This window comes from Aulonocara sp. 'chitande type north' Nkhata Bay, linkage group LG15, assembly GCF_057382095.1.
Source record: "Aulonocara sp. 'chitande type north' Nkhata Bay isolate Kocher_YH1m ecotype deep benthic linkage group LG15, A_spYH_male_GT1.1, whole genome shotgun sequence".
NCBI lineage: Eukaryota > Metazoa > Chordata > Actinopteri > Cichliformes > Cichlidae > Aulonocara > Aulonocara sp. 'chitande type north' Nkhata Bay.
Window position 1 is genome coordinate 3026779 of NC_141358.1, and position 25799 is coordinate 3052577.

The 25799-nt window shown below is 43.3% G+C and overlaps 1 protein-coding gene across 7 annotated transcripts in view; it reads right to left on the minus strand.

The window, feature by feature from the left end:
• Positions 1-25799, minus strand: part of nrxn3b (neurexin 3b) — a 323392-nt gene that overhangs the window by 67126 nt on the left and 230467 nt on the right. For all 7 annotated transcript variants that reach the window (XR_015125118.1, XR_015125117.1, XM_086264903.1 and 4 more), the window contains one exon: positions 17765-17946. Coding sequence is in view for 5 of the 7 variants with exons in the window: in XM_086264903.1 (XP_086121029.1) it covers positions 17765-17946 (182 nt within the window). In the remaining 2 variants the exon portion in view is untranslated. The remainder of the gene's footprint in view (positions 1-17764; positions 17947-25799) is intronic.

A 25799-nucleotide genomic window follows, 5' to 3' on the forward strand; every position in this document is an offset into this window, starting at 1 on the left:
ACCTTTTCACTATGTTTATAGTGTTGGTGATTTCTGAGGCAGTTATGATAAAGTGACAAATAACCAGGTGTCCTTTGGTTAATTGTACAAATTGTGCTGAGCCTTAGTGAACCTTGTGGACCAGAAGCAGAGAATCTTCACGTTTAACCTCCTAAGACCTGAACTCTTTCGTGGCATTTTCAATTTCTCTTTGATATCTGGGCTGATCGGGACCTGATCAATGTAGAAACAAAGAATGATCTTTTTACTTGATTTTACTCTACAAGGGCATTCGACAGGACAGCGGCAGTATAACGTCCTCGTAAGTGGATATCAGGCCCGTGTAGAGTAAACTTTAGTATTTTGGTCTTGGCAACCCAAAATGTGATGTCCACATATGTGGACGTGAGGTCCTAGGACAGGGGTGTCGAACTCCAGGCCTCGAGGGCCGGTGTCCTGCAGGTTTTAGACGTGTTCAGGTGTGTTGACCCAGGGTGATATCTAAAACCTGCAGGACACCGGCCCTCGAGGCCTGGAGTTCGACACCCCTGTCCTAGGAGGTTAAAGTAAAATCCATCTCTTACTGAAGCTGCAAGCAGGGATTTCAAAAGCATCAACTTTGACTGTGAATGTTCTTCATCTTTGGTTTGTGTCACACCTTTTACACTTTGACTACAACTTGGCAAGTTGAGTTTTACCATTTACTATCAGCTTTTACACAAACTATAGGTCACTGTGAAAAGCTAGTAACCAAAGCAACAGCAAGAAGGTATTACAGTAGATGATCACCAGCAGGTCTAACAAGCTTGCGAGCACTAGGTGATAAAGTAGACCCACCGCAACTTGAACACTACTCTGGTTTATTCTGGCCCCAAATTCATATGTGGAAACGCAAGGTCAGAAACTTTTTCTTATGGTGTAATTTATCTTCAAACGTCCGTGTTCTTTGAAAGCTCCAAATAATGAGATGTGTGGTACATTTTGTACAACTGCAGAGACAGCAAGCCAACAAAATCTGAATCGGATTAGTGCAATTTCAGTCCAAATCCAAAAAGAACTGGTGACAAATAGTTCACGTGTCTAGTCGAGCTTTTACTTTAACATCTTAACAATCTGCAGCGGAGTGAAAGGAGGAGACGGAGCAAAGAAAAACAAAACTACCTGCTGCTACTCCCTTCCCCATTTGTGTTCAGCACACCAGAGCAAACACGGCTCTACTCACTCTTTCCCTTTTACCTCCCTGCTACATCGCCCTACTAACAAAACCACCCAGCCTCCACCTTCTTCTGCCTCTCCCACCGGTGCTGAATGAAAACCAGGTGCTGCCTCCTTCCCTCTGTTAGATGCTGTGAAGATTCTGGAGCCTAGACTGTCCCAGTGGGTGTCTGTCATTTTGGGCTCGCTGTCGGGTAAGTTTATCTGTCATAGGTGTCCTTACACTGTCGCTCCTGGAGGGAGATTAGACACACTGCACCGACTCGCTCTTCCTCTATCTACGCGTGTTTTCCCTCTCTTTCTCTCTCTGTCCATATCTCCAGCCCTTCCCTCTTCCTCTCTCTCCCCGTCAACATTTCCTCTCCTTCACCGTCTCTGTCCTCTATCTCATTCTGCCAACCTTTCCCTCCTGCTATTTGTCAGTGCACGCTCCACTGAGCCAGGACTGTGAACAGGTTACAGTAGTCAAGAGGGGAGGCCCACCAGAATCAGCCATGCGAGGCACAGATGGGCCTTCCTGTCCGTTCGGTGAGACTGTTGACACAGGTTATAGCATAAAAATGCACATGATGTGTTTCACGCCTTCCTTCGAGCTTTTCCTGACAGCTAAATAATGTCCGATAATGCTCGCTGCAATGCCAAAAATAAAAATGCACCAGTCACTGTTAAAACCCTTTGTTTTTCCTCCTGCAGCTGACAATGAAATGCAAAGCAAGTTGTTTTTAACTTAGGCCTATTGTAGTCCTCCACAATAACGTGGCTAACATGCAGCTGTTCAGGAAATAAAACTTCAAAAACTTGCACTGCAGGCGTCGAGACAATATTTGCACAAATGGCAAAACCCAACAGAATCCACGCGAGCAGCTAAGCAGTCTGTAGGCACTAGAAGTTAAAGTAAACTGAAGCCAAAACAGGGTTTAATCTCCTCCCTGCCAGCACTGCACAAGACATTTTTCATAGTGAATTTTATAATTAGAGTGTTATCCAACTTGTGCCATCCCCCAAGTGGCAGCATTGCTACACAAGAGGAGAAGCCCCTCGGAGGCTTTTCTGTGCATAAGGCATATGTAATGAGTCACGAGGTCCCTCTTCAGTCCAAATGACATTAATTGCCGTCCAGGCAGAAGCCTGCTGGGAAACAGCCAACACACGTGCAGGTTAGGGCAACTCAACAACAGCCACATACGGATTTTTTTTGGTCCTTAATTGTGTGCAATTACATCATGTGTGTGACAAGCACATCCCTTTATCAAAGACAATGTGTCTTATCACGGGGAGAGGAGAATATGATGAATAAAGCAGTTCTGTGTGAAGCGAATGAGCTGGTTAAACCATCAAAGTCGGGGCAAGCATGTCTTCCCTTTCTCTTCTTTGGCCTGCCTGCCATGTTCTCACAAGATGTGAATGAATTAAAGATAATGTGGGAAGAATGAATTAAGCATGTGCTCTTCAGCCTTCAAACCAACTCAATCAAAGGGATCTTGTGAAACTCAGAGCAGGAGGAGCAGAGGGGGTCAAGAAAGCTGCGCTTCACGTCGGCCATCTTTGTGCTGACTCATACTGTCACGACCACAGCCTTAGATCTCGCACCGGGCATGACTGCAGGGTGCGCGGACACTAATTTCACAATTTTGTTTTTTTAAATCCTGCTTGGTGAGCTTTGTGCATATTTTTTACTTTATATGTGATCACCGCAATCTAACTTTAAAATCTTCTTTATGTATTTCTAGTGCGCATGGTTAGCGTTCGACTTCCATAAACCAGTCAAACGCAGCACAGGCTGAGACATCTTGACTTTTAAGCCACGGTAGATGCAGGTGAAGCACAAAAAACACTGAATCCTGATGTAACTAATAGCATCTTTTCATTGTGCGCTGCTGCTTTGCAAATGGCCACTTCACTGCAATAGCCCCTCAGGATGAATCACGCTCTCATTAAATGCACTCACAAAATATCCAGTTGTACTTTCAGTTCCTCTTAAAAAGATCTCCAAGGATGTTTCTAGAGAAGAAACTTTGGTAATATGAGAGGGTGTTCTGATACTGCGCACGCCACACACAAGTGCACTCAGTCCTTTTTTGTTTTTAATAAAATGAAATAAATAAATGGAGAAAACTTGTCTGGCTGTGTGCAAACAGCTCAAAGCGATAACCACCTGATTCATTTGTTTTCATAAAGACTAGTTTATCTGCCAAGCATCGCAATGGCCAAAATATACTTTTTGTGTTATTTGTCAGTAAATAGTATTTAGTATTTATTTATTTATTGTCATTGTCAAGAACAATGAAATTGCGTTTGGGGCTTCCATACAACCCAAAAAAAAGAAGAAAATAATAAATACCCCTTAAAACCCAAGTGTACATATTTAACCCAGTGTGACTCCAATGCAATAAGACAATCCTTAGCAATAATGTTCGTAGATTGACATGCCGGTGGGTCATGTTTATCTATTGTGTCCCATCAGTTTTGAATCGGCTTTGAATAATTGAATGTGCGTTCACAGATAAAGAGCTGGAGGACTTACTGTTCTTTTGTTTCATCAGTGCAAACACCTGTTTAAAAAATTTCACAGTTAATGCGTTCCTGATAAATATGGAACATTTGCAAATTTATAACAGATAATATCTTGATATGATGCTCATAAACAATTGGCAGTTTTAATTAAACAATAAATCTGCGACATAACAGCACATAAGTAAAGAAAAAGTAACTTTTTTCTCTGCTTTTCTGAGTTTGTCTGATACCAGAAACTGCAGAAAACCAAAGACCTACATTTCAGATAGACCTCAGCATGTTAGTGTTACAGTTCATTACAGTAGAAATCCTCTTCTTTCTAAAGCCAACATGACAACACAGCTTAGGTTTGTAAAGCTACATCTGAACAAGCCGCAAACCTTTTGGACCAGTGTTCTCATCAAGCATGGTGGTGGAGGGACAATGAGTTGGGCTTATTTTGCAGCAACAGGATCTGCACACGTTGCAGTCATCAAGTCTACCATGAATCAAATATGAAGACATCCGTCAATCAGCTAAAGTTTGGCTGAAACTGGGTCATGCAGAAGGACGATGAGCCCAATTTACAACAGAATGGCTGAAAAAGAAAAGAATCGAGGTAATGCACCGGCCCAGTCAAAGTCCAGACCTCAGCCGTGCTGGTCAAAGCTGTGCATCAGCGAATGCCTGGAAAACTCGATAAACTGATGCAATGTTGTAAAGAGCAGTGGCCTAAAATTCCTCCACAATGATGTGTAGGGATGGGTATCGATAAGATTTTCACGATTCTGATTCCATTTTCGATTCTGTTTAATGATTCGATTCTTTATCGATTCTTTTAAAAAAAGGAGAACACTAAGGTTGATTAGCTCAGAACTTTGTTTTATATCTTCTCTTTGAACAAGATAGAAATCTAGGAGTAACATGGCCTTACAAACCCAACAGTGAGATCTTAAGAGATCCAGCCTACGGCTCTTCAATGGGGTGTCACAGGGTCCCCAGGAAAAAACATTGTAAATGTAAAATAATAAAATAAATATTCTCCTGTAGCAATAACAAAGTATAACATAAATTATTCTGTATCAATTACACAAGAATATCCAGTAATGTCCCTGCCTACAATTAAACACATTCACTTACTGAAAATCATCTGCTGTGGCAAACGGGTGCAAACCTTTGACCACAAACTGAGTCACTGCTCGGTGACGTTCGTCTATCCTGGCCTGAAAGGAGACGCTACCGGCAGACTGCAGCGAGAACTGCCAGCATCTGAGCCAGACTCTGTCTCTCTCATCATGGTCACCAAATGCACAGTAATGGCAGGTTTTGTAATAAGGCAGATCGCGCTAACATAATATGCACTGTTAGCTGATTATTTTCCTGCCGCATTAACGGGAGAGGACGTGCAAACGTTACCGCTGCTGCTGGGTTGAGATTCACGAGTCTGCAGCGGAATTAAAAACACGACATTCATTTAAGGTCATCGCGTGTTTTGTGAGCAAATGCTTTTGCATATTCGTAGTGTTTCCTCCCTTAAATGAAATCTCTACTTTGCAAGTATTGCAAGTTGCCCTGTTGTCATCCGTTCTCGTAAAGTAAAACCAAACTTTTGAGCGTTTGAGCCGCTTACGCGTCGTGTTTCCTGCCAGGTAAATGACGCTCCGCAACGTGGTGACGTCATTCAGGGCGACTGGAATCGATAAGGGAATCGTTTGCAAAAATGGCAAACGATTCCAAGGAATTGAAACAGTGGGAACCGGCTCTCAACAAGAACCGGTTTTCGATACCCATCCCTAATGATGTGTGAGGCTGATACAGTCATGCAGAAAACAAGGACATCAAGTTATTGCTGCTAAATGTGGGTCTGCAAGTTAGTGGATAGCTGGGTGCACACAGGAGCACACAGTGTACTGTAAATACTTCTTTTTCACATGACTGTAATTCAGTTGGAAGAATCATGAAAATGGCACAAAAAAGGATCAATTTAAATTAAACTATTTATTTAAAACACTTTCTAGACTTTTGTAGTCATAAAGTCGACCTGCAGAGCTACAGACTGACAGCTTTGGCATCCAACTGAGCTTTTCCTGGATATTGATAAAACTCATTCATTTGAAAATGCATAATAACGAGCAAAGATATTCCCAAGAACCCTGAAGATAAACATCACAAACAGCAATACATGTTTTTTTAATTATTAGAAAACCATGTAAAATAAAGTATCTGTATTCTCCAGAAGATTAACCAAATTCAGACAACAAGACATTACTTTGCGATATTTCCACCACATGTGTGTGTGTTGCTTATATTGGATTTAAAGAGCAGAAAATTAAACTCGAGCACTCTACCAGAAAATAACTACCAGAATGCAATGAGGATCACGTATTGATTAAAAACGAGTTCAAAGTTTTGCAGCGCATTTTTTTGCCTCTCGTTTTTCTTTGATTTAACCCCTGATCCCTAACCTTAAAAAAACTTCGTGAGAAACTTCAAACCAGCCAGAAAATCTCCAAACCAGTCGACACGCATGCACATCCCACAGTCCCCAGGCATCAGGATAAAAAGGTCATCACCAGAAATGGACACCCAATCAGACTGGACTCAATTGGGGGCCACGGCCTCTGCAAAGAAAACTTTGACCTGACAGGAAATGTTCTTTGTCCGTGTGTGTGTGTGTGTGTGCTGGGACGTAGACAGAGGGCTTTGCAGAAGTGGAGCTGAGGCTAAAAATAGAAAATATTCTTTTTTTTCTCACCACAATGAAGAGACAGAGAAAATGGCTGAGGGCAATGCAAGAGCAGAACAAGAGATGTGAGGATGGAAGACTTGCCTGTCATGTCCTTGGCCATGTGCCTCGCTGCCTACCCAGAACATCTGAGGATCAATATGACTCTGGCATAAACTCTATAACCTTCAGTGATTCAGTGCTTATAATAATCCTGTATACGAGCCATCCAGTAGGAAATATCTTTTATCCATATAGATTGGTATAGTGATGATCCTTCCTTCTTAAAAAAAGTGATAGTCTTTTTTTGTCACCTTGTCAATAGGGCTTTGTCATGGTGACAGTCAATAACGGCAGGATTAAATAAATAGAAACTGGCACGCTCTAAAATGCACAGGTACTCACTCTCACTCCATCTGTGAGTTTCACACTCAAATTTGATCCCTCTATTTTTTATCAGTGAGAAAAAAACAACGTCATGCAGCTTTTTCTTGATACCAGCAGGTCCTTAATCCTCAATGAATACATTTGCAGCGTGCACGTACGTGGATGCACGTGAGCGTGCGCGTGTTTGCGAGGCAGCCAATCTGCCACGCTGCTGCTGATACGGAAGGCAGAAGACTTTTTTTTCTTCTCGCCTTCTTTCCGCTAGATTTATTTTCTAATGTTGACGTTTATCACTTGAGCTGGCCTGCAATTCATCATCCCTCCTGCTCGTCAATAATCCGAAAGAGTCAATTTGCCTAAATGTGAATCCCTTTCTTTTATTTCGTTTTACTCGCTCCTTCTCCCTCCATCTCTGACTCTCTGTCTGACTCTTTGTCCTGTGACGGCTCAGGTGAGAGACGGCGGGGGAGCAGAAAGTGGCTGTAACGGGGTAATGCCGAGCCTCGCGGGAGGATTTAGGAGTGTCTTTGGAGCTGACACGGCTCCTAGCCTTGTGCGTGAGAGACACCCCGGTCGACTCCAAATCCCTCTGATCTTTCATTAGGTGTTCGTCAGAAGATATCCCCGCTCAGCGTTCAAGTACGCATAGCGTTGCATCTGCAGCTGGATAAACAGAAGAAATTAGGATGCTGCCGACTGAAGTGATGCGCTCTGATCTCAGATACTGTAGCATCTGTGTCATATAAGAAAGTGAAGCTAATTAAATTCATTTGTTTTTAGGAGAAATGTTGTGACTTAGTAGACTGCGTATAAAAGGTAGATAGAGCCAGAACTGAGAAGTGAAGCTGCAGTTAGGAAGCATTCTCACTAACATCCAGAGGTGGGATGTCATATTTCTCACTGGATTTGTGACCACAATAAACATTTTTACTCATATTCTTATGCTTCAAGTCTAATTAAATACAATCTGATGTTCAATGTGTAAAATATAGTCCAAATGATGGAGTCAACAGACAACAAACCAGGTTAGACTCTGGGCTACAATCCCTCAGTGTCTCGGTCAGGTTCAGACCTCCCTCCTCACGTCCGGTTTAAAAACACCAAGATGAAACAAACACTAGCTTTACTTCAGTTTATGAAGATCCTACACTGTAACCATCTACATACAGACACACAACACAACACAACAAAACAAGCAAACATGTTGTTCCCATAATAGGGAAAGCACAACGCTATTACAGGGTGACAACATGGTGGTTATGACCATCTTTTACATACAGTTAGCAGACCGTCGCCCTTTTTACACATCAAGCAGCTGATCTGAGGGAAATATCCGTCTTTTTTTTTCTAAATTTTTGTTATCAGCTCATCAATCACTTTTTCACACGTCCTGCTTCTTGCTTACCGATGTTTATAACAGCCTTTCTAAGAACTGGCTAATGTAATGAATGTGAAGGATTTGCACTGCTACCATGCACACCCACAGTGGCTATGCTAATTATTTATAGCCCACAAACGTCTCTAAACGGGCTATTTTTATAAGTGTTATACAGATGAAGCTGTAGGACGATACCTTTGACACCGCTGAGTGGAACAACATAAAGAAGATGCTTCAGCCATTCAGACACATTCGTACACCACTTTATTCTATGGCTTAAGCACATATATACACAAATATGCATTAACACTGTGATTGATGCTTCGCTTTGTGAGGGGTTGAGTATCCCGCCCAAGGATGTGGACCTGAGGAGGCAGAGATCGAACAACCGACCGCCGGATTGGTGCACGATCCATTTTACCTCCTGAGCCACAGGCGCCCTGTGATAGATCTAACACCGAGTGCTTAGTGAAGGAGTGAGAAACCAAAGGTATCTTCCCAAAAATGTGTCAGGACGAACACTCTCAAATATTGTTGCTATAACAAATTGTTGTTTAGTGAGGAGGACAGGGTTTTGAAATGGAAATGGCTGCCACTGAAAGGACTTTGTCCACCTCCTCAGTCAGTAGAACCTGTACCGGGAGCTTTAGGAACGCTGTTATTCACGCTGCAGTCGGATTGAAGCCAGCTGAATGACCGGCACTCGATCTAGCCTTCAGTGTGAAAACAATAGTGCAGAAAAAGAGAGAGGGAGGGCGAGAGAGATAAGGAGGAGTGGGAGATAAGAGGGAGAAAACGGGTGGTGGTGGTGCGGCGGCGTCAGAGCGAGAGAGAAAGGCAACACATAATTCCGAATTCACAGCCAATGTGCTCGTGTGCCGAGACCTATCTGAGCCAACTTTGTCTCTGATCCTGCTCTGAATTCTAAAATACCCAACATCGCTCTCTCTCCCAAACTCTCCCTCTTTACTCCCACTTTTTCTGTTTCTTTAGTTTTTATTATTTCCATTCAAATTCCTGTATCAGCTTTTTACATTTTCGAATGCGCGCGACACTCGGCTCCACCTCGCTTTCATCTCCTTCTTCTTCTGTCTCTTCATCACAGTGCGAATGGAATTCATGTCCTACCATGAAGCTGTGAAAATACAAGCATACCCCAGGGCTTTGGCTGTCACAGAGCAAAGAAGACCGAGGCAGGCACACTAGTTTGTTGTAGCTCATTGAATTTTTCATCTTAATCCATGAAATATACATCGCTGAGGCCAGGGCTAAGGCCACAGACCACATGGGTACATTGTAATAATGCTGTGCCCTGTTTGTCTAACCCCAGCAGTTATTACTTGCTGTAGCTCTCCCAAATGTGGTGTGTGTCTGTGTGTGTGTACCAGAAGGTCTGCTACATAAACTGCTCTCCCAAAAGTGCCTTTGGATGACATGGATGAGTGACAGGCAGATGTCTCTGAAGAGCCTTCGTATCATGTTTGGAGTGTCAGTGTGCCGTGGTGTGAAAATTTGTTGAAGGAGCCTGTGGAAACGTGTGCGTGTTTCTGCATGTACGTGGCCAAAGCGGAACGCGAGGCACGAGGTGAATATGTGGGTGCTGAGCCAGAAAGAGAGAAAGAAGGAGTACAAGCACCCGTGTTACATATGTTTGGGTGTATCCATGCATGTGTTGTTTGGAAAAAAAATACAAGACACAAAAAGGCTTTCCTTGTAATGTGCATTTAAGTGTGTCAGAGCATCCTTTTCTCCTGTGTTTTCAGTCACAGTGAAGGTGCCTGCTGATGTTGTTAATTATTAATACCCGCAAGCACCACATTCCCACCCTCGTTCCTTGATTATTCTGTGTCAATTCACGAATGTCAGGGAAAATATTTTTCTGGCGGAGCAAACAACTGTAAATCAGGACACAAAAAAGTACTTTAACGTATGACTTGATACCTTGTAGCTCGAATGCAAAGAGCTCTCAAGAGTAAATCAAAGTCCTGGTAATTTTCTGCCACTACAATATTGGGTTTTCAGGGTTAGTCCCTTGATAAATATACAGAAAACCATGTAAAAAAAACAAACACTTCCTGGTACTTTGCAATATATGCAATCGTGCGTGACTTCAGCCCATTCATATTCACACTGCAGCACTGTAGGCAGCTTTCCGCTTCTCTTAACGCACAACAAAATCTTACGTATGTGTTTTTTTTCATTAGTAAGCGCTGCACACGAGGTTGGATTAGCAAGCAGGTGAAGCAGCCTCGAGGCCCAGACTCCCGGGAGCCCTCGGTGCCCCGAGTTCACTGCTGTCAGTTGGTAGTAATTAATTAAATGGCTCTGTATTATTGTCTGTCTCACTGAGGGACACAGAGTCAAAGTGTAATTGTATGACCTTTAAGACTTTAGTTTATTCTGTGCATTGTACTTAATGAAACTGCATTTAATCTAATCACAAAAAGCTGATGTCACGCTGAAAACCTGCAGCCTTGACCTGGTCCCATGTTACCTTCGTATTACTGAGCACTAGATTTATCCAAGCCAGTCAGTTTAGGGACGATTTGGGGGATTTTTTTTTTTTTTTTTTTTACCTTACGTACATTTTATAATCTTCTAGTCTGCTAAAGCTCCAGGATACATTTGTTTCACCTACATTTATTCAATAACAATTAAGTAGCTTTAACATCAGCACAAAAACTGAGCACCAGCAGCTTCATGACATGCGTTACTATGGCAGAGAAGCTCCTTTAGGTGTGCATAATGTGTCCACAGTGAATGTGCTAGTAACATTGTATCAATATTTCAATTTATTTAAATAAGCTAAGACTCGTCAATTTTATAGTATATTTTGATGTTAACATTTTTGTGTATTCAGCTAAGTAAAAGACTGACTACATTACTTAAATGGGATATTATAGCACATCTCAAGTCACTACAGTATACAGCGCAGTGTGATAAAAGAACGGGTGCTGCAAAAATGATTAATGATGACCTCGCTCTATTCGAGTGTTCTGGTAAGACGTGGAAGAGACTAACAGCTGAAGGAAATTCAGACTGGTGTTGGCGTTAGAAAACGGCCAAAGCAGAGGTAACAAAAGTCGACTGTGAGTGCATAAAAGAAGCTGCTAGTGCTCTCTACATAATGGGAAATAAAGTGCATATAAAGCCTACAGTGCTCAGGTAATTCATCTAATCTATTTGGCCTCCTAACAAGTTAAATCAACCACACAAAGCTAGCTTCTGTTTTGTGCGCTTCATCAGCGTTGCCTCAGCATCATCCATACAATTCTGCTACGAGTTCACAAAAGAAGCCTGCCACTAGTCCTGTATTTTAAATAATCGTGTCAAAATACCTCATTTCCTTCAAAATCCAGCTTCTTTTTGTATAAATACACGACAGTTTGTCCAAACGCTATCTGCTAGCAAGCATGCAAGCTATCTTCAGGTGTGAGCACCCAAAATATTCACCCAAGTAATGTTAATAATCTGGTGTCATATGTTGACTTCATAGGATACAAGTGAAAGTCAGTAATATTCTCGTAATAATGTTTTTGCTGTGCGTTTAGGCAGCAGCCACGAGCTAAAACAATGTGCTGCATCTCCTGGAAAATATGAATAACAATAACGCAGTGGAGATAAAAATGACTCTGCTGTTCAGCCTCATAAAAATACTTATTTACCAACAAGGTTACCATAATGCTGACTGCGTGTACTCCAAGCAAATAGATGTGAAAACAGCTGCGAGGTGTATTTTCTCTGTTCTTTATTTCCGTGGAGGGAATCAAATGGTGGAATACAAAGTAAAATAAGAAGCTGTAATGTTATCAGAGGCCGTGAACCGTAACCAAGATAATATCTATCTTTCCTTGCCGGGCCAAGAGTAACTTGATAGAAGCGATACATTGCTGGCCCTATACGCGCTGATGCACACAGGTACACATCCAACATCTTACGTTAGCTCTGTCACAAGGAGACGGAAGGAGGCAAAGAGACACTGTTAGACACAGAAACACAAACCTGATGGATGTGCAAAGTGTGTAAAACTGAATGGACTGTTCTCCTGCATGAAATCAATAAAGGTGTATGTATTTGCACATGCACGTGTATATTGCAAAAGCACACACCGCTCTGGTGCATTTACCATCTTGTGACTGAGTGCCTGCACTGGGGTTTTCAATTATCCAGCAGTCGCACCTTTTCTCCCAGTGAATTAGCATGAGGGGAAAACTCAAGTGGGTAATGGAATTCCATGTGCCGTTTCTTCATTAGATGAGACGAGGCTGGCTGGTTGGTGAGGGAGTGAGGATGATGGATGGTGGCGGGATATAGGTGTTTTGCATGTGCTTGGTGACATCTGGTACGCATCTGGAGCATACGTCTATGTGTTTGAGGCATTTTATGGAGCCCGTCACTGTTATCACAAAAAATTGTCAAGCTCAAAGTTTGAGAAAGCAAACAAATAATAATGTCAGCATTACTAAGACTAATTTTATGGTTCGAACAGAAGCCTCTGAGATCAGTCAATACTTAAATGTCTGAACTTGTAATTGGATTTTGCACCGTAATGATTTTGCATTGAACATATATTTGCATTTATCTCGTCAGGTGCCTTACTGTACCTTTCCTCCCCTGATTAGAAACCAAAAGAGCTGCCAGACATGAAGCCTGATGGATCGTTTTCAATTTCAGCTTCGCACAACTCCAACTTGTCACCTACAGCAACTCCACCCAAGCGAGTTTATCCGGGCTCGGCCGAGTCGTGATTAACCAGGCTTCGGCTCACTCGCGCCGTAGTATTTGAACAATGTCGGAGAGAAAACAAAGAATGCCTGTGGTGCCTGAGCACAGTGTGTTTGTTGTGTCGTGTAATCAGAACGCAGACCTGGACTTCTCTCTGGTTTTCAAATAATGAGGTCAGCGGCTGTGCCAGTAATTCCTGCGAGCCAGAAGCTTCAGACTGCTCTAAACACCTTGTTTCAGACAGGTGTTTGTACTCCTGTCTGTGTATGATGTCAGTGAGAGGTGACGGCCCTAATGTGGTCAGACTTTCTGTCTACTGAGGAGAGCCAATCAGAGAAAAGGTGGCCCACAGGCTGAGGAAGCAACGACAGTGGATGAACTGAGAGGCTCCATCATATAAGAGCTGTGAGCTCTTGTGCAGTTCAAGAATGAAAAACATGCAAGTGGAAATAAGCATAATAGGTCCCCTTTAACTTCTTACACAGCAGAATACCACTTTGAAGAACATGATGTGTATGTAAATTACTAGTGGCTGAATTAATAACGTCTGTCTTATTTTTTACAGTCACTAATGATTAAAACAGACGATGTGAGACTGCATCTTCAAAGCAGCAGACTGGGATGTTTTTCCTTTAACATCCAGACAATATTTTGACAGTTTTGAAATTCCAGCCTTTAACAACAGTTACCACCTGCCGAGTCATCGCTGTAAAGAGAAAGAAACAGGTTTTGTCAACGTCTATTAGGCAGCTTCTTTAACTTTGTGCCATTAATTGTCTGTCTGTTGTAATGATGATTTTCGGCATAAAGAAATGCAGTGCGGGTGAGATTCTGAAGCATTTCACTCTTTGATGCTGAACCTGTGTGTGTGTTACATCGTGGGTAATCTTCAGCTGCACTCAAACAGTCTCTAGAGAGAAACTGTGTGACACAACCATCATATATCTGGCCCACGGCTGAAAGTTCTTCTGCTCGCGTGTGACTTTAATGTGCACCTCATGTACCCACATACGTGTGTTACTACTACCTCACTGCAGTCTTATCACAAGCCAGATTTGACTTGTCTTGCACCTAAAAGTCATCTGCGATTCAAACAGGATGATATGACAGTTTTTATCTTATCAACATGAAGCTGACAAGGATTCTCGTCTGTTTTACTCTTTGTATTCGCGTCAGACGAACTCCTAAATGAGCTACCGGCGATTGTAAAATGTCGCACTCACCTCCCAAAATTATGCCAAATTGCTCCTCGCATTTCAAAGCAAGCACGCAGTTGTTCTTAGCGGTTAAAATGTAAACACTACAATCAGTATTTTAATTCATGATTGCCAAACAAGCCGTAAGCTAATCACGGAAAGGAGATAATGAAGAAAGCAAGAAGGGAGAGGAAGACTAAGGAGGGAGTCTGTGATTAGGTCTCACCTCAAGATGCCTGTTTTGTCTCAGTGCTCTGGGCTCTGCAGAGAAAATGCAATGTGTGCTGTTTTATCTACGCTGAAAGCAGAAGACACATGCGTTAAAATCAAGGTCAGAGAAACACTCACGCTGTTTATGATCCTTCACTTACAGTAAACTGTAAAAGTCCTGAGCCACCCCTGTTTTCTTTAGATTTTGCTTCCAAGTCTGAGTCAGACTTACTTGTAATTTTGAAGGTCTTGAGCGATAGTTAAGTTGCAGTCTTGATTATTGAGCCCTTTAACACTGACCTACAAATTATTCAAGCATAAAAACACACCGAACTCGAGGGATGAACCAGTGTTGTGTCACATAACAGATAACTTATTAAAGAACCAGTGTGAAACTGTATTTTTAGGGACTTTAATATTAGTCAGTCATAAAAACGGGTCATTCTTTCCCATTTCTGCAGCTGAATCTACCAAAATTCCTAAAGATAAAATTGGAATTTGCAGCAAGAACGTCATTCCCAAAGAGGTATTAGCTAAAAGCTCACATCTCAGCATGGTGTGCAGTTTGTCCTTAAAAATGAGGAAAATGGGCAAATGGAGGACAAAGGAAGATGTAGCAGGGCTGAAAAACTGCATCTGCTGCTTTCAGTATCTGAAAGTCATGTTCTTAAGAGAGATGAAGGACCTGAGAGATGCCTCCAGTCCTTCAGTTGATCCATCTGCTCATCGGAAACGGTGTCAGTGGAATGGTGGAAACTGAAAAGCTGGACTCAAAATCAGCAGTAACTGGTCTTATTTAATGATGAATCTAAATTTGTGGTTTAAATCATCATCAGTATGTCTGGAGGAGGTCAGGAGGGAGATACAATAGCGCAGGTCTACAGAAAAACAGTATCATCAGAGTTCACTCCATCATGCCACCTGGAAAGTACGGAGCCCCGCAGGTGACATGGGAGAAAATAAGGACGGACTTTTGCGAGATCTCGCAAAAGTTGAATTCCAACAATGGCGGCAGCTACTTAGTTGTAATATTACTCTTTCTGGGTCACAAAATACACTTTTAAGATATTTTGAGGCGTGAATGTAGTTGTAGTTGATACCTGCTCGGTTTACAAGACATCACATATTTGCAAAAGTGTTCCGACGTTTTCGGAGATCTGACACCCACCATCTCGAAGCTAACGGGAGGTCGAGACCTACTACAGCCGGGAGGAACACCGCTCTCCCGGCACATCGTGCCTCGACCTCCCGGTCGGCTTCGAAGAATGCGGCTAAAACTTTTGCGAAATCTCGCAAAAGTCCGTCTTAATTTTTTTTCTCCCATGTCCCCTGCGGGGCTCCGTAGGAAAGCATCTGATTGGCGACGGCTTCAATAAAAAACCATCAGTGTGGAACGCCATCAGTCATCGATTGGCCTCAACATTAGTGAAGCAGTGCGGGATCATAGAATAGAACAAAGAACAGCTTTGAATGTCCTTCAAGAAGCCTGGAGAACTAATCCTGAGTTCTACTTAAAGAAAAGACAAGAAAGCTGCATGAGAGCGTTCCAGCTGTGGTAAAGAATAAAGTTGGGCATACCAAATACTGACTTCTGTCCTTCGCCTTGTATTCTGCATTTCCATGGATGAAAATATGTGGCTCAAGACTTTTGCACAGTTAGAAAACTGGAGTAGAAAACTACAAAAGCTATTTTACTTTTTGTTGACCACATCCTGTCATCGAAAAGACGTTAAAGTCTGACAAGAGAGCGCGCTCCTTTGAGGAAGCGGTCTAATAAACCGTAAAGATGAAGCTACATAAATCCAGAATCGACAGGCAAAAAGCCCGTAACCTTTTCCTCCAGAGTTACTGCGAAATGAAAAACACTAACAGCAAAGATGTTATATCTGTCATTAGGAAATATTATTTAATAACAAATCTCAATTTCTAAGCATTTCTACTACACGTACACAACTCCCTGAGACAGGAGGGTCTCTGATACTCCCACAACTGCACATACGAGGAGTTCAAAGTGTGAGGCAAATGATAATCTATGCTTCCCTGTAACAACAGCAGTCGTTAGAGGTGAGATCATGCAGAGGATTATTCCTGACAACGCCGATTACCGAGCTCACAGCCGAACAAAAAGCCTCGCTTTGTTCATCGGCTTTCTGCTCTGTAATGGAGCATTTTTTTTGCCAACTATTCTATAGCTAAAGGCAACAATCATTTTTAATATTAAACAAAACCCACTTTGTTTGTACACCCTTGGCTGTCAATAAATCATCTGAAATATTTGCAGTGTTGCCCACGCGAGCAGCTAGAACCGACACTGTGTTCAGAACACGCTGCCTCTCTGAATGAACTGGTGAAGTCTCCAGTTGCTTTTCTTTCTATTAATAAATTCATTAGCGCGTTAGACTGGAGGAACGAAGACATTCATCGCCCAATGACTCGCAGCCAAATTATGCGAGATACCCTGCTTGGCTAGCTGTGCCGCCATATCTAAAAAGCAGAATTAAAAATGCATCCCTTTTCCTTCCTTTAGAGTTTCCTGCAATTACCCAATCAGTTAGAACCACGCAGGGAGGCATGTCCCACATCACCCTCGCAACCCACTCTACGTCTTTATTTTCCCTCTGCCTGTGCCACTCCACTTCCTCTCTCACCTGTGCGCACAAGGAAACACACACACGTGCACACACTCCTATCTCTCTATACTGTAAAGGCAGCTCCAAACTGCTCGTTGTTGGCCCTCATCTTTCCAGAGCAGATGGCTGCTTCTCTGCACCACATGGCCAGCACTCAGGAGATGAGGGGAGCTCTTTAAGAAGAAAAAGACTTTCAATCTGCTTTAGCAACTGTAGCTCCTCCTCCTCATCATCGCATCTTTTTTTTTTCTTTCTTAATTTATTTGTATTTTTTTTGCGTCACCAGCTACTCGTCCCTTTTCCCGACCACACTACCTCTACATGCATTCGCTGCAGTGATTCCACACTGCATTCATCAAGCTGCTGTTGATGATTATGTAAATGCGTAATGCTTATGTAAACGAGCCAAATGCAAGGTCGCGATGTGAAAGTATTAAGATGCTGCACGGGTGCACAGTCGACTGGCTGAGAATTCCAAATCGCAGTTTCCTATGGTTCTCCAACATGTGTGTGTGTGTGTGTGTGTGTGTGTGTGCGCACAGAGGTATATATAGGTATGGAGATGCTGGGAGTTAGCCTGACTGTGGTGGAGAAGTGGGGTTATTCTGGATGAGCAAAGACTTCGAGTAGAGCAGTAAGGTTTTTTTTCCTCACTGGGTCTACATCGTGCGTATAAATCATTCGGAGCACTGTGGGATGAATTTTGCCTGAAGATTGCCACAAGGAAAGGAATGAATCGGAGGTTTGTTTGTGGTCATCACCTTGGTTGTAATGCCTTAAACACTTGAAACACACTGAATTTTGAATAGACAAGAATAATACATACAATGTGGAGCATGATGTAGTCACCCAGACGTGGGGCGCTGTCGATGCGGACCAGGATGCCATCTTTTATGGTCGTGCTGAAGCCCACGGCTAGCCGGTCCGTCCGGGTGCTTGGCCTCTCGTTATTGGGCCACGTGTATGTGATCAGACCCCCTCCTTTGCCAAAGATGTAGGTCGTGCCAGCTGTGGAAATAAAAAAACAACAACAACAGGAATTAGATTTGTCGTACGATAAATAGAGGCAGATAGAAAGAGGTGAAAACTGAAATCTGTGATGTACAAACAGAGACTAACTAGACGCCAGGGAGCAGCGTGTTGTCACAAACAAGACACGTTTCTGACAAAAGTGGATTAACGCTTCTTCCATTAGGGGCTAAATCTACGGTAATTCCGTTACAGCTTCCTCGCCGGGGCAACAATGTAACTGTGTCGAGTTCTATTTTAGGATGTTAATGCTATTCAGCCACCGCCACCTTTCGGGTAGAAGTCAGCTGCTCCCCTGACGCCATCTATGACCTATCCAGCTCTTAAATATAGCCCCTTCCCAGGGAATTACAGCCGGTATGGCCAGAAACGGATAAGTCTCCCAATCCTCATGTATTATACATGAAACCTGCAACCAAAGAACAAAGGTTGGCCCAAGAAAGTAGAGAAGGGGGACTGAGGGGGATCGAAGAACTTTTGTCTGGTTTAATTTGACAAATGCAGTGTTGAAAAAAAGGAGTCAGTACCAGTAGGGAATTGTATCTATCTATCTATCTATCTATCTATCTATCTATCTATCTATATATATATATGTATGTATATGCAGATTTGTGTCAGATTAGAGCCTCTGCCTGGATCAAGCTCGGCCCTCAGCCAGAGAATCTGTGAAAACTGTTTGTGGATTTCCTTTTTTATCATTATGTGAAACTGGCAAGAAAGACCAAAGCTATTTGTTTTCAGGGTGGGATTCAGTTCCAACTTTTGAATATTCCCTGAGGTGAGTTTGAATTAAAGCGTTGATTCCCTGAGCCGCTTAGCCGTCTCGTCCGCATTTAGCCAAAGATAATCGGGAGATCTGAGGCATTAGACCTCCAGCAGATAGTCTAGTAGGTGAATCAATATGGGAGAAAACGGGTTCCTGTGGCCTAAGGAGAGCGGAAAGAGTGTGGCCCACCTCAGAGGGCTACGCTGGATTCCTAATGAAGTCTCGGAGTTCTGGCATCAATGTATTAATTCATTTTTTGCTGCCTCCATCAACTCTCGGCTTCCCTTTCTTCCGCATCACCTCCTGCCCCTCGCCATTTCTCTTTTCCATTCACTTCCTCTGCAAGTCACCTGAACATCTGTTTGGCCGTGTGATGGGTGCCCAGCTGTCTCGCTGTTTCCCCAATGAAGCAGCCAACAATCTGCTCTGTGGTCTATAATACCCTGGGGACTCCAAGAACATATGGATGAGAGGGACTAAAAAAGAGGGAGAGACTCTAGTGACCAGATGAGCGTCTCTATTTGCCTTCAGGCACACAAACAGGTCTGTATTTTACACAACTCAGGCGCCAGCACTGCAAACCACCAGCGAAGGTCGTCCGTGCACCGAGCCTCGAATAATCCGCCTCATTCCGTATAGCTAATAATCATAAACGGACGGTTTTAACGCAGATATTTTTATTTTTCCTGAACAGAAGTGATAAAATCATTCAGCTTCTGTCAGAGACTTTACTGCAGATGAAACTACTGAGCATATCACCTGCCTCAAATAGCATATTTCACCCATTGCAGTGCATCAGAAAACAAGCCCCTGATGCTACGAGAGGCGGCAGACAGCAGCCTGCAGCCAGGTTGCACCCGATCTGGCTGCACTGTCTCATCGCCTCAAAGTTTCTTCTTGCCAAAAGAGTTCGGGCAGACTAGGGATCAGTTTCCCCGGCAAACGAGCAAACTTCGCCTATCTCATCTAGCACACACTCGTTTTTTTTGGAGGGGATGATGATGATGAGCAGCAAAGATACAAGCACCCCGGGGAGCCAATTATCACATTGAGGAGATTTGCTTAGTGTTTCAAGAAGACAATGTTCAGCATGAAGTACACACAGGCTGCCACACGCACAACGGGCTGACGCACACACACACAGAGCGGGCGGGCTGACGGAGACATAAATGCACATCGTGATGCAGTCTAAAAGTGTGCAAACACGTGCGCATTCGCACAAACACTGGGAACATGATGCCTTCTCACATTTTCAGTCACACAAGTGGGTGATTATCTGCACAAGTACAGAGAAGAGAAAGAACCCGAGATCGCCGAGATGTAGCACATTTCCCTAACAACCTGCCGGGGCCCAGACTGCACCAGCTGCATTTCCACACGCAGAGGAAGTCCACTGCATATCAACAGCCTATGCATGCAAGAGTACTGGGAATGGCATCATTTCTGATACTCATATGAAGGGAAAAAAAAGATTTGTGTGACTGTTACGCAGCTGAAAAGAGAGAATGCACATGCCAGGCTACATTTCCAAGGTCAAGACTTTGATTTGAATAATTTCACTGAAGCTAGAGCTGCTGGGACTTTCCATTTAAGTGTGGATGTACTGAGCACCAATATAAATTTCAGCAGCTTTGCAAAGAGACTAATTAGAGGGCGGAGGGGTAAGCGATGGCGTGTTATAACATTTCTAGCATATTTTCACACTCATGCTCTCAGATATCTTTACTAAAACGTCCTCGGACATTTACCTGTCCTGCAAACTGTTAAGGAACAATAATCTTCAATGTTTTTTCGTTTCTGGGTCTCTGTTTTTGGGAAAGTTGTCTGAGTGCAATGAAAATGTTGATTTCTTATATTCACTTCAGCCAGCAAGCATTTTAAGACCGATCAAAACACCAAAGTGAGGGTCAGGTGCACCGATTTTCGCCTTGATTTTCTTGGTAACAATGCAACAAAGATTTTGAGACAGCATCTAGGATTTTAATTCACTCGGCTGCATAAAAGAGGTGATGAGCAGGCTAATTTGTTCTCTGCTTCTTGGAAATGTCTGAAAGTCCTCCTCACTTCAGCGCGCTCCAACTATTCCAATGTCCCTTTCCTTTCTCCCTTGTAATTACCACAGACTATTTCTTCTGATGCTGTGCTCATTCTTGGCATTCTCTAAGAGATGAGCCATCACTTTTGGCCACAACTCCCCCCCCCCGCCCTCCATCAGTGCTTACAAGGTTGGAGGATTAATAAGCAATAAATAGCAGAAATGATGTGTAAAATACACACATGGGCTTTCACAGCCACGAAACCTGGTGAAAAGCTAACTGTAGGGGAAATATCATCAAAGGAATCAAATCTACACACAGTACAGACTGTAGAGAGCGTTATTTTAGTCTATCAGAGGGGACTTTCATCTCCAGCTTTGAATAATGCAATCTTGCTATGGCCACTGGGTACTGGAGGGAGGCCATCTGAAATCTAATTGTAACACACTGGTGCTACATTGACTTGGAGATAAGAAGATCTCTGAAACAAGAAAAATGACCAATGCTGAATTTTTCAAACGATTTCTCTTTAAAGAAAACAAGCAAAAACACCCCCAAAACCTATGGAGGGAGTATAGCTGTGAAAATAAAGGCCACATACTAATGCGCTGCTCCCTAGGAGTTGTGATTCATTGCATCTGCAGCATGGCTCCGTTTAGAGACAAACTGTAGAGACTAGGTCAAAGCCTTGGCCTCTATTTCACAGAGGTCCCCTGAGGCGTGGAAGAGCAGACAGAAGGTCAGGACACCTGTCTGCAGGACAGAGCTATGTTCTGTCCTTCAGCCCCCACATGACATTACAAAACTAAAGGGATGAAGGGAGAAAAGGGAGGAGGACACAGGATTTTCACACAGAGCCAGAAATCACTGCAGGTCACTGCTTTCAATGCACCTGACCAGTGTGGGGAGAAATGAGGGGAATACGCTGGAATTCTCAATTCCCTGTTTCAACCTCAACAAGAGAATTTTGCTCTGGCTCCACTCTGTCTGTCTTCTACATGCACATATGAACTTCAGCAGCCAGCAATGATATCTGGAAAGGAGCAAAAGGAGCGGAGCAGCTGCCGTGATGCATGTCGGTTATATTGGTTGTATTCAGACTTCACACCATGCTGCGATAAAACCCTCTATTTAGAGGCAGCAGACCTACAGTAAAAGCCAGGGCGAGGTGCTAGTCGAGCTTTTTTCTCTCTCAGATTAAGTTGGATGGAGTACTGGGAGTGTGTGTGTGTGCTGCATGCATGTGTGTTAGACACCACTAAGAGGAAGGTGGCACTACCAGCTACCCACAAGGCACACACAACTGCAGCGGGTAAATGCTCTAAACTCCAACTCTTTGTGCAAGCGTGCACACATGCACGCTCAGAGTCATTTGCATAGACCAGTGTGAGTCTTAAAGCATGCACACACACACATGCGCACGTCTGCAAGTGCACACATTTTCTCTCCTTTCTCCTTGCTGTGTGTGTGTGTCTTGTTTATGTGCTTTTATGTTTTTCCCCTTGTTATCTCTTGGGCTTTCTGCAGCACTGGCACCCCAGGGGATGGAGAAAGAAGACAAACACGGTTTGATGTGGTCGAATTTTCTGCCATCGGAGAACGAAGAAAAGAAAGCGGAGCTCAAAAAAAAAAACCAAAAACATCCTGGAAGTGAGATGCAAAATGTAATTGCCTCCTCAATCATGTTCAAAAGAACTCTATCATTACAATACTTTCCCCTGCTGTGCTTCATACATAGGGAATTATTAGGCTTGCTGTCCTTCACACAGTGACAATAAAGAATCATTGGCAGAGGAATCAAATTGTGAGATACTGAGCTGTGTAATCACTGGGATTTATCTCCATTTTACAACCTCTTATCATTTCATAATTCATATTTCCAACTGTTGCCTCTCCCCTCTGGGATAGAGTGAGAGGAGGACTAATGATTGAACGTTCTCCTTCTCCCCGCCGCTCCTCAATCAGCTGCCAGAAGTAAGCTTAGAGGAAATAGCTAAAATGCTTTACAGCGATACCTATGTGTGTGTGTGTGTGTTGTTGTGCTTTAAAGGACTTCTGTGGCGGCCGGTGTGTGCGTGTTTGCATGTGTCTCTGCTGTCATCACACACGGTGGCCATGTGTCCCATCTCTCAAGAGCAATGCCGAACAAAAAAAATGCAGAACATGATGGATGAAGGGCGGTGTGTCGTGAAGAACGGCTACGTAAAGGAAACAGGCAGCCTCGAATGATTTACACTGTCTGTTTCCCCGTTATAATAAGCTGTAGCATTACCGCACTATATGGATTCACGCGCCAAAAACCAGGGGTAATGGAAGCAGGGAAAAGCTAAAACTAGACACAGAATGGACTGAGCATATATAGCACAAAGTGGTTTTACCCGCGCAGCCAGAGCTGTATTATGATGCATGTGCAAACAGCAAGCTGTAAAGACCCACAAAGCGTTGGGATTGTGACAAACAAAAGATGTAAGGTTTCCACCATATTTTGCTTATAGCAATATCGCTCTTTAAAACTCTAATAATTCAGACTAATTAAACTTTATGTGTGCTGCGTGTTCTGGGCTCTGCTATGGACAGGGAGGACGGCTTTTGTGTGTATTCTTAAAGAAACGTACATAAATGTCAAAAAAGCTGGCTGAAAAAATATGAAGCACCAGTACAAACGGCGATAATGGCCTACAGAGTTATTTCCCAGTGTACACAGTACGTACAGAGCATTGTACAGCTTGCTCTGCATTGTATAACATTTTGTCAGAGTCATATTCTAACTTTATGAGCCAGGCTAAACTGACAAATGCAGCGCAGTGAGTCCAAGGTTTAGGCAGCTTCTGCTTGGGCTGCGAAGTTGCACCAGCAGCCAAGATGATAAAGTCTGAGCCGCTGGGCAGCAGCTCCACAGTCAAAACTACAGTTATAGTACTACACTTGCCCAAAAAACGCCAAGGGAAACTGAGGCCTTTGTGCTGCGGTGGGATTTAGCGCTAGTGCCAGTTATGTTGGAGGTGGCTGTTGGTGCCAGCTCTGATGGAGCGCAGCTGTGGGAGAAGAAGCTGCAACATCAGGAGGGTAAACAGGAACATATTGTGCTCTGTGTAGTGTCTGTGGAAGTGTGGCCAAAATGTTTTTGATTTTCTCTTATTTTGCTGATTTGTGTGTCAACTTATAAGTTATTTAGTGTGTTAAATCAAAAAAAAAGCTGCCTCTTTTTCACCTTTTTTTCCCAGGCATCACATCTTCACACCGGAGGTGCGACCAGTGAAGGATTTGCTTGAAGAATATTTATCAGTTATCTAATTTGTTGTCAAGTAGAGCCTGACTGACACAGGACTTTTAGAACCGATACCAGGTGCAGTAAATCTGACAGTTGATTTTTTCAGACTAACGAAACACATAAAATTTCTGTAACTTCTGTTATGTGCAGCAATTTATGTCACCTCACTAAGATATTAAATGAATGCAGTTTGAAATGCATTTTGCTTTACTGTCACAACGAGTGGCAGATAACTCAGTTAAACTCAGTTTGTCGTCGTTACGGTAACATCCAAAAGTCATGATGCCAAAGGGGATGCTGCAGAGTGCCCTCTGGTGGACACACCATGCAACAGTCAACACTAATAACACAGCTGAAGGGTGTTTCTTCCATCTCTTTCAAATGTTTATAGATCTGCCACTTCACAGGCTTAGAAATGAACATATGATATGAATGATATGATATCAGTACCATTTTATCGGATACTTATTATTTCAGATATATTGGTTTTGCAGATAAATCACTCAAACTCAATTTCAATTTAGAAGTTTAGGACCAACTGTTTCTTGTATAACCCACTGTTCACTCTGTTGCTAATTTATGAGAAACACTTTCTCACACTCATGGGACACAGCATAATAACAGAAACCCATACCTGTATATACAGGTACTTACTATAATAACATATAACTCAGCTGTAACATGAACATGTTACCCAGTGTTAGTCTGCAAATCTGACCAGATCCTAATGAATCACCAACCCTTTGCTACTTTCCTGACTTTGTTCCTTTTACTAACATAACTACAACAATAAACCCCGAACGAGTACTTCCAACAACACAACAGGAAGTAAAAGGACTCAATCAAAAAGTTTCCCGTTCTTGTCACCCTTGATTGGACATACTTGACATATTTCCATGACGAACAGCTTGATTTGCCATCTGTATCGTGTGGTTGTGGCAGAAGCGACAAGATGTGGAGATGGTGAACGGGGAGCGAGTGGGGAAAGAGTCACTTTTTGCTGCAGGAGGGAGGGAAGGAGGCAAGACACGGAGAAGGGAGGAAAAACACAGATGGAGAGAGAGAGAGAGTCAAGCGGTGTCGATGGGAACCCGAGATGATCCGAGCCCCTCCACCCCCACTCTCTCTGAGCAACAGGAAAAGGCTTTGTAACACTGGCTCCTTACTCACAGGCATGTCAAAGCATCCTCAGATCGCTATAGAAGAACGGGAAGATCGACTCGCTGACACCCATTAACAAAGCAGTCATGTAGCCTCACTTCAGATTCATGCAACACTGCAAAGGTGCAAATGTGAGTACACAGAAGTGAAAATACACACACATACACACAGTCTTGAACAGCAGAAGCTGAGCCATAACAACTCCCCTCTCATTACCGCGAAACCAGCCAGTCTCACCCTCCTACCCCCCCCACCCCCTCTTGCCTCTCCTCCTGCTGCATTACTGACACTCCTCTCTGTTGTAGCGGCAAGCGGACAGAGAGGAAGGGCTTTAAATGATTTTTTTTCTCGGTTCTCTGGAGATGTCAGCTCCTATTCTCTCTGGTTGTAAAAGGAAGGGGAAGCGGGAAGGGGGTCTGAAGAGGATTTCAGAGGCTGGGGGAGCAGGGAGAAAGGGAGGAGGTGGGGTTGCAGCTGAGATCTACACAGCTCTCTAGGCTACAAAGAAGACCTGTCTGCTGACTCTAATGCTGCTCACTGCCACCAGTGGGGGTTTTTTTAGAGAGGGGAGAGCGACGTTGTGGAGAGATGAAAGGAG